This window comes from Branchiostoma belcheri, unplaced genomic scaffold, assembly GCF_001625305.1.
Source record: "Branchiostoma belcheri isolate BF01 breed outbred unplaced genomic scaffold, Haploidv18h27 scaffold201, whole genome shotgun sequence".
Taxonomy (NCBI): Eukaryota; Metazoa; Chordata; class Leptocardii; order Amphioxiformes; family Branchiostomatidae; genus Branchiostoma; species Branchiostoma belcheri.
This window is the reverse complement of record NW_017803503.1, coordinates 165,704-175,281: the sequence shown is the minus strand read 5'-3', so window position 1 is coordinate 175,281 and position 9,578 is coordinate 165,704. Positions and strand designations below refer to the sequence as shown.

Genomic DNA, 9,578 nt, shown 5'->3' with positions numbered 1-9,578 from the left:
AATTCCCCCCTTACTTATGATTCTACTGCATGCAAATGTTGTACGGACACAAAAGCCGAGAAAGAACTTAGGTGCACTGAGGTTACCCCATGTACTCCCCCAACATACGTAACAACCACTTGTTACCCTGGGAATGTGTTGACAAAGCGTAACGTTTGAACTGACGTAACGTTACACGGGCTGGGCACGGGGGCAAAGGTCACAAGTCAAAGTCCACCTGTTGCAAAAGTCGTCCGAACGGGAACAGGTCTGGCGAATTTGGGACATTATCTGTCAAAGTAAGTACATTTGTCACAATTTTTTTCTGCTTTGAAAATTATATGATTATATATTCATGATTGCATGAGTCGGGCCTCATGTCAGCTACACCCAAGTAGTTTTTTCCGATGAAATTAGATGTGCCAAACTAATAAATTAGAATAATAATTGATACATCTTTGCAGTTAACCCGTCACCAGTAGCCTTAACACAACGTCAACCCCGCTAACGTTACTTATTACACACAATTACACGAACTTGGCTATTGCTTCTAAGGTACGTTGTACATTGTAGTACCATTATTTCTGCTAAAAGATGTGTGCTAAACTAGTGATTGCTGTACATGTAAACAATGAGATTAACGTCTTTAGAACACATAAAATTAGTTGTTTTATGTTCCCTTCTCGGTTATCCTTTTTTCCCTTTTTTTTTTTCATGTACAGGTTACTAACAAAGCGCAACGGCTGCCAATAATCCTACACTGTAGGGCTGGGCAGAAATGAAGAAGAAGAAGAAAGTGGACTATAACCTCCTTCGTGTATCTTTGCAGTTAACCCTCCACAACCCAAGCCCGTCATGAGCCGCAGACGTGTAGCGATTATCGGTGCAGGTGTCTGCGGACTGACGTCAGTCAAGGCCTGTCTGGAGGAGGGGCTGGAGCCGGTCTGTTTCGAGAGACACGATGATATAGGTACGGTACAGTGGGGTAGAACAAAGAAGAACTATAAATCTGAACGCATACTTAAATATATATATACGACTTCGCAGCCAGAGAGCTCAATTGCAGCAGTGTACTACACTACACTTACCATTGTCTTCTTACCAAAGAAGCAAATTGAATGTATTGTCTTGGTGTCTCTTCTCTCCCTCATTCTCTCTCTCTCTCTCTCTCCCTCTGTCTGTCTGTCTGTCTGTCTCTCTGTCTCTGTCTGTCTCTCTCTTTTTATCTCAGTGATTCCCCGTTTGTTTGAATGTTTATTTGAAATGTGATTTCAGTGATTCCCCTTGTTTATTTATTTATTTGTTTGTTTGTTGATTTTATTTCGTTTCCTAGGAGGAGTTTGATACTACAGGGACCACGTCCGTCCGGAGCAAGGTTCAAGTGTGTACAACTCTCTCATCACTCGTGTTCAGTGATTCCCCTTGTTTATTTATTTATTTGTTTGTTTGTTTTTCCTAGGAGGAGTCTGGTACTACACAGACCAAGTCCGTCCGGAGCAAGGCTCGAGTGTGTACAACTCTCTCATCACTAACGTCAGTAAGGAGTCTTCGTGCTTCAGTGATTTTCCGTACCCCAGAGACTACCCAGCGTACATGTCCTGTCACCAGCTGCACAGATACCTCACCCAGTACGCCGAGACATTTGGACTGAGAAAATACGCCAGGCTCAACACTAAGGTTCGGAAAATGTTCATCCAACTTTGCATATTTATCTCTGTTGTATCCAGAATCGTGTTTTGTTTAGAACCATGCATTCAAGCGCTGTTTTGGATAGTCCACGCGTATCCAAAACCGTACACGTTTATGGGGGAAAATATACGGTCTTGGATACGCACAGACTATTCATAAAACTTGATAAGCACAGTTCTGGATCCAACATTGTTGGAAATATTCCTTCCATGTGACATTATTACGTTCGTAAGTAGAAAGACTAGATCAGCACCAAGGACAGGTCTGACTAATCTCCAAACAGATGTTGGAATCTTTTGTTTTCATTGTGTTTGTGTCTATTTTTTGTGTGTTTGTAGTTATTTGTACAAATAAGTAAATGGACAGGAAGTGTAGGGAAAATGGTGCAACCACAGATTGTCAGGAAGGTTAAATTGGAGGTCAAAATGGTTTCACATCGAAATGGTACAATGGTCGCAATGTTTCATATCTTCAGTTTCCTGCTATATTTACACCGTTGTTGCTTTATGCTTATTATGTTTACTGTAGGAAAACATATTGTTTTTGCTCTGTTTCCTCTTCTTCTTCTCCAACAACTAGGATCAATCACCTAAACCACACGTCTGTCGCCATGGTATCTAGTGTTGGGTTACATAATGTTGCAAATTTATAGCAGGTGGGATTTAGACTCATATGACTCATAAGAATTAACAGAGCAAACCATATGCGAAGGTACGAAAACATAATGCATTTGCTTTGAAAATGATATTTTTCTATACTGTTCATTCATATATAAGGTAACTGAAGTGCGCAAGGCCGAAGACCACGTGACCTCAGGCCGCTGGATCGTGTCTTCGGTCAGCATGACGGCGGAGGGATCTTTCAAAGAGGAAGAGTACGACGCCCTTATGGTGTGCAGCGGTCCATTCTCCAAATCCTTCACGCCGAACTTTCCTGGACTAGACCATTACTCAGGCCTGACGATCCACAGTAGGGAATATAAAAGTCCGGACCTGTTTAGGGGGAAAAGGGTTCTAGTGATAGGTGAGTGATCGTCAAAATGTATTTCTAGCCTTTTACGGGAAACTTTCATATCCATGCTACATTTGTAGGATAAAGGTTGATCAAAGTCTTCTGCAAAATAAACAAAAAAGAACTATAAAAATGTGCACGAATGGGAAAACAAGAAAATTTTGTGCTGATCATTCAATTGATATGTTAAAGCAATGATATCAATGATTAATGGTAATCGTGATACCAGATGTAGACATACTTTGTCTTAAGTTGTTTAAATTTCAACGTGATTTACTAGTAATAAAGGGTTAATGCCCCGCCCCAAGGTGTATATGGTGAGATAAGCCCTGGTCAGGTACGATAACCACCGAATAAACCACCGAGTGAGCGTAGCGAATAAGTTGGTTTATGAACCTCTGAATCTACACATCTTTCCCCAGGGGCGGGAAACTCAGCCGGTGACGTTGCAGTCGACGTTTCTCACGTTGCTTCTAAGGTAAGGTTTTTTTCCACTTGAACCGAATTGATTCGCTTTGATCCGGACAATTTTATCCTATTCTACCCTGGATGCCAAACTAGTATCGGGCCGTTACGTTAGCCGTTGTCCTTCGGCAGCCAAGAGCCCTTCGCCCGCCTATCTAAATTACCGCTACGGGGGAGTTGAGCCCGAGGGGTTTGTCCGGCCCTATTACTATGTGAGCGGAGCTTTGACAGCTAAGAGAGACTACACCAGACTCGTTTGTAGGGCCAGCCAAACTCCCCCCGGGCTAGACTCCCCCGTATACGTAGCGGTAATTTACACCAGCGGGCGAAGGACTCTTGCGGCCCGGAAAACGAGTTCTGGCTTCCAGGGTAGTCCTATTCCCATTGAATCGCAGCTGTATCTGAGTATGCGGGATGGCACGTGGATCTACCCCCGCCTGTCCCACGGAGGCACGCCGATAGACATGCTGGGTTCCCGGGGATTCCTCCCGTACCCTGCCGCACTCAACACGCACAGAAGGCGGCAGACTCTGGCAGAACACGTCAACCAGACTAACTACGGACTGGAGACAGACAAGGACATGTACGAACACGTCATGGTCAACGACGAGCTGCGATTCTGTCTCATCAACGGGAAGGTACACGGGCGTTCTGATTCAAATTCTAAGCAATGAAGTGGAGAAATGTTGTGTTTTGTGTGTGTTTGTGTATGTCTGTGTGTGTGTATTTGTACCCTCTCTCTGTGCATGTTTGTGTTTATGTAGGTGTATGTTTGTGCCCTCTCTCTCTGTGCATGTTTGTGTGTTTATGTAAGTGTATGTGTGTGAGTGTGTGTTTGTATGTCTGTGTATGTGTGTGTGCGTGTGTTTGTGCCCTTTCTCTGTGCATGTTTGTGTGTTTATGTGTGTGTATGTGTGTGTGTATGTGTGTACCTCTGTGTGTGTGTGTTTGTGTGTCTATGTGTACGTATGTGTGTCTGTGCCTCTTTCACTCTTTCTATGTGTGTTTGTATGTATGTTTGTGTGTGTGTGTGTCTCTCTCTCTCTCTTTGTGTGTGTGTGTGTGTGTGTGTGTGTGTGTGTGTGTGTGTGTGTGTGTGTGTGTGTGTGTGATATCCACAATCTAATGTAGAACACATGATGCTATCGTCTTGTGTACTCGAAGGGTCGCATTACAAAGCAGTCTGTGTCAGGAAAAATAATGTTTTACCTTGAAGGTTTTGTTGAGACCTGGAGTGACGAAGTTTACCCGCACGGGGGCGCTTCTGGCTGACGGTACCATGTTGGAAAACATCGACGCTGTTGTGTTCGCAACCGGCTATAAGGAAGCCAATGTTTCTTACTTGGATGACTCCATCCTCGCAAGTAAGACTGATATCGATTGGTTTATACATTTTTCACATTTCTTATCAGCAAATAAAGTCCTTTAATTTCTATGATAAGGCTAAAATGGGTTCCATTCATGAACGCTATACCCGTAGCCTCTACCAGGCTTCAGAGGCAACAGAAACAGTAGCAGTTGGCTACATTGAGACAAATAACGTGCCAGGGGAGTAAGTCTGCCACTCTGAACGACAATGTGTACTCCCATAGGAAACTGTACTGCATTAGCTGACTAACTCCTTTGTCGTGCTATCGTAACTTCTCTACCAGGCTTCGTGAGGCGGCTGGATAGAGCTCGGCCAAATAGAGAGATAATATGCCAGGGGAGTTGGTCCGCTAGAGATGCGGCAAACTGTACTCTCTAGCCGACCAACTCCCTTGGAATGTTATCTCTCTATTTGATCGATTCCTACTCTTCCAGCAGCCTCCCGAAGCCTGGTAGAGGCTAGTGCTATCTGTGTATTTGGCCAATTTCTACCATGTCCACCGCCTCTGAAGCCTGGTAGAGGCTAGTACGGAACACAGGCTATTACAAGGCACAGCTAGCATTCAATGCCAATGGATTTGAAATCTAAGGCTATATAAAACGTGATTTTTCCGTGACAATTCAACAAGTATCGAACTATCATGAAGAATAGATAAAACAATTATGAAGACTAGATATTAAGGAGTATTATGTAGTAGTATAGAGAATTTCCTTCATAAGACGTTTTCAAGAAAGTGTTGAAATAAATAATTCCAGAGGATCCCACGAAGTTGGACCTGTACAAGCTGGTGTTCCCCGCCAACATGCCCCACCCCTCCATGGCGGTGATTGGTTTCTTCCATGTCCGAGGTTCCATCCCACCGGTGGCCGAGGTCCAGGCCCGATGGGCTGCACGGGTCTTCTCGGTAAGCCCATGGCACACATTGATTTAATTATGATTACCGAAGGAAAACATAATGTTTTTGCTCTGTTTCTTCTTGTTCTTCTCCAAATCGATAAGGTCAATGACCTGAACCAGACGTCTGTCACCTTGGTAACTGGTGTTGGGTTACATCATGTTGCAATTTTATAGCAGGAGGAATTTAGATTCTTGTCACCATACATGTATAGTGTCCTTTGGAAAGCCGCTTTTAACGACTTTCCTTACTCTATCAAGGTGTAAAATGGGTACGTGACTTGGGGGACGTAAAAGGCAGTGGAAGGAGGGGGATGGGCTCTGCCGTACATTACCGTGCCCTAGACACAGTGGATTGACAATCTACTGCCTCTATAGTATCGAAAAGTCTATAGGGATACCTTTAGTTACCTTTTCCCTTAACTCCCCAAGCAAGGTTGGCACTGGATTGGAGTAGTCTTGAATATATCCAATTCTACCACTGGTTTTCCCCTCTGATTTGCATCCAAACTGAACTGGACTTTTCTGAAAGTTGACTGATTTTCATGTTTTTAACTTTTTGCATTCAAGGGACAAGCCAAGCTTCCAGACCGGCAGACAATGCTAGCGCGCGTGCGCAGAGACAGAGAAGAAAGACTTCGGATCCTGGGGAAACATATGCGGAATAAACTACCGGTAATAAACAAAACAAACAAACAAACAAACAAACAAACAAAACATACAACTCACTTGCATCTTACTGTTCAAGATAAAATGAAAATTAGAATCTTATGGAGGCCTTAACAGTAATGTAAGGAAATTTTGACAGACGGTCTTTCCTTTCTTGTAAAAACCTTTTATGAACATTTATGGTGAAAAACATAATCATATGTCAAAAGACGTCGATGAGTGGCTAGCATACTAGTAATGTGAGTGAAAAAATGGTTACAGGCTAAATTTTGAAAGTTGGTCAATTGAAGAAACGCTTTTAAGTGCCATAGATAGAACAGACAATGGCACAAAATGTCAGCAATTGATCGTTTTTACTTAATATGTCAACCTTTTACTTTAATTCATTAATTAAAAATATCATTCTTCGTTCAACAGAAGATTGGTGTGATCCCCTACCGTGACGAGATTGCGCGGGAAATCGGAGCCATGCCGACTTTCTGGAACCTTTTCCTCAAAGATCCCATGTTGGCCTTTCGAGTCTACTCCCAGCCGCCTTTGCCGGCCCACTACCGCCTTGTAGGGCCCCACCCGTGGCCTAAAGCGCCTGAATACACCAAGGAGGCTGTAGCCAACACCTTCTATAGCCTGAGGCATGCCGGGAAGGCATCTACGTCAGCAAACAAGATGGCGGCGGTTTCTTCGATTTCAGTCGTGTTTATTTTTGTTGCTCTAATGGCCATTGTGTTGCGTTTTGTAATGTAACGTTTTGTCACGCTACTTGCAAGGATTTTAGATAACCTGCACGGAAGGTAAGTTGTCTCCAAACCTCAGTGTTACTTTGTTAAAAAGTTTTTTAATTATGTGCAATTGTCAAGTTGATACGAATTGTGTAATATACAGCAAAGCTAACGTTACATGTACAGTTTGTATGCCCAAATATGGTCATCTGTCTATGTACTACTGACACTACAACTACTAAGTACACATTTGTATACTGGTGGCTACAAGGATATGGTAAACCACTAAGTTTTTTGGATACGTATACATGTACATTGTAACTACTGATTACCTAGTATGATGTTCTTCAACTTTATGCTTTAATTTTTAAAGAAAGAATTATGATTGCAAGTTTTCTCTGGCTTGTAAAGATATTGATTGTACATTGACTATTTTGTTTGTTGACATCTATGTGAAATGCTGCATTTCTCTTTGTTATGTGCATGTTACGTGTAATACAACTTAGTCATAATTAAGATATTCCACTTAGTTCAAGTGCTAGTAACAGTGAAAACAACGACTAATTTCATTGTATACTACACACATTGACAGCTAAAAGACTTTCAGATCCATACATTTATTAATGTTTCAAAAAATCCTGTACAATAAATTGATGACATATTTTAATCTCAGTTTACTTCAAATGTCCTACATTGAATTATCATGACTTTGGCTCAAAGGATGGCCAACATTTACACTACATTTATAGTTTTAAAGTTAATCTTTGTTAGTAAAAATTATTCCTGAACATAAAAGCACCTATATCCTGGTGCCATTCTCTGTAGTTACCGCTGGCTCTCTAGTTTTCCTTGCTTTCATTGTGAGCAATCGAAGAAAGATCTAGAGAGGCTACGGTGACTACGTAGAACGTAGAATGACACCCATGTTACATGTAAGGCCATTTTGATTTGATTATATGGATGACATCGGCCGTTTCCCAAAAAAAGTTTCAACCATACTGTAAATCATACAAAACAGTTGCAAAATGAGCAAATATATACCGTGAGTCGAAAAAAAAACATTGGAAAACGATACCAATGTCGCAGAATGCCAAAATTAAGCGAAAGGGACGAAAATGTAAAGAAATGAATTTGAAGACTGGATTATCCGCCAAACTATAATCTATATCATTTGTTCAGCCTTCAAAACCATGTAGATTTCATAATGAAAGCAACTTTTTTGGGACAAAACCTTTTTTTTCGCACGCGCGCATCAGGTTTGGGGTTTCCAGAGGATGTCATCCATATAATCAAATCAACATGGCCTAATGTAAAAAGCGCCCAATCTCTGTCAACATCTATGGACGTGTTGCATCCAAAACATGTACATTTTGTCCCTGTGCACTCGACACAAGGTAAAAATCTTGGATACAGAACCCCCCCCCCCCTTTCTTTTACAACACGTGTGAAAGAGGCCATTTACACATATGGCCGTATAACAATCCGTTAACAGGGACGGGGGGCGACATAGACATTTTATTATCCATTAATTTCACGTGTTCTATCTGCATAGCATAACGTCACAGAAGCGCTTGATTGCCCATTCCTTGGAGTTGGAGAGTCGAAAATTTGGGTAAGTTCAATTTTTCTATTAGAAATTACAGTCCAAATTAGGTTCCGAATACAGAAGGTACAATGCGCGTAATTTTGTGTCTACACTCATTTTGGCATACTGCTTTTTTCTTTATTTAATGTCTATATTTGTCTAAGGTTTGAGTGTATATATCCACCCTTCAGTTCATAATTTAAAAAAGAACATAGAAAATTTACAAAAATACCTTGAAAATGCGTATATACACAGCCTTTTAAAACCCCTACTGACCACCTACTCTACTTTTTCTTGGGCTCTGTAGATCTAAAGAAGGATATTTCCAACGTCGATTTGACATTATGGTCTCTGTGTTATACTAGAGCTAATGGTTTCAAGTGTTTCAAGCGTTTGAAAAAGTGGAGTAACAGCCACTAGTTTAATTCCGGACTTCCAGTTCAATTCCGGACTAATTTCCATATCTCAGCAACCTTACATGTAGATGGGCTAATATTGTAAAGTATACGTAAAATGATGAAAGAAATATGTAGCAGCCAATGAGGACCCCTTAGGGATTAACCCAATTCTGCAGAATTCTGGAACTGCATTCTGTGCAAAATTATTGGGTTAATCCCCAATGGGCCCTCAATGGCTGCTACGTGCACATATTTCTTACATTATTTGTATCTATATAGTTCACAATGTTAGCCCGTCTTGATGTAAGGTTGCTGAGATATGGGAATTAGTCCGAAATTAATTATAAATTGGAAGTCCAGAATTAAACTGAAGGCCGTTGGTATAGAATATAAATGCAGTCTATCCTGGTTAAATCCATAGGATTTCTTGTGCCTCATTTGAAATCGTACAGCTACAATGGTGAACAGTTCTTTTATTTTTAATTTTCTACAATTCTTCAAGGTACCTAAAGGTTTCCTCGTCGATAAAGACGGTTTCAGTTACTTGAATGTAGCTGCCATCTTGTATTAAACGCCTTACACAAAAGCTGTATGTTTCAAGAACGACTTTATAATATCCTTGCACTCTCCAGACAAATTGAAATTGTTCTACGAAATTTGACATGACTTTTAGTGGAGCAAGCTTTGTTGAAATTCACTTGCAATCAAATTGTTGGTTGCAGTTTATGTTTATAAAATTGTCCATATGTTGAAATTGATACACTCAATGGTTATGCTTTTTTATGTTTACCTACGCCGAA

The 9,578-nt window shown here is 41.2% G+C and overlaps 1 protein-coding gene across 1 annotated transcript; it reads left to right on the top strand.

Moving 5' to 3' along the window:
* The first annotated feature begins 828 nt into the window (after positions 1-828).
* On the top strand, positions 829-6,953 carry LOC109469388 (dimethylaniline monooxygenase [N-oxide-forming] 2-like). Its single transcript, XM_019767889.1, has 9 exons — positions 829-949; positions 1,439-1,656; positions 2,445-2,652; positions 3,102-3,157; positions 3,540-3,782; positions 4,361-4,508; positions 5,269-5,417; positions 5,978-6,082; positions 6,494-6,953. The coding sequence occupies exons 1-9, from the start codon at positions 835-837 to the stop codon at positions 6,818-6,820; spliced, it is 1,569 nt and encodes a 522-aa protein (XP_019623448.1). The 5' UTR covers positions 829-834; the 3' UTR covers positions 6,821-6,953.
* The last annotated feature ends 2,625 nt before the right edge of the window (positions 6,954-9,578 follow it).

Excerpts from the sequence above, each read along its gene's own strand:
- LOC109469388 (XM_019767889.1), top strand. The coding sequence starts at position 835 with ATGAGCCGCAGACGTGTAGCGATTATCGGTGCAGGTGTCTGCGGACTG. Across the intron at positions 3,783-4,360 it reads TCTGTCTCATCAACGGGAAG|GTTTTGTTGAGACCTGGAGT; the intron begins GTACACGGGCGT and ends TTTACCTTGAAG. Across the intron at positions 4,509-5,268 it reads GGATGACTCCATCCTCGCAA|AGGATCCCACGAAGTTGGAC; the intron begins GTAAGACTGATA and ends AAATAATTCCAG.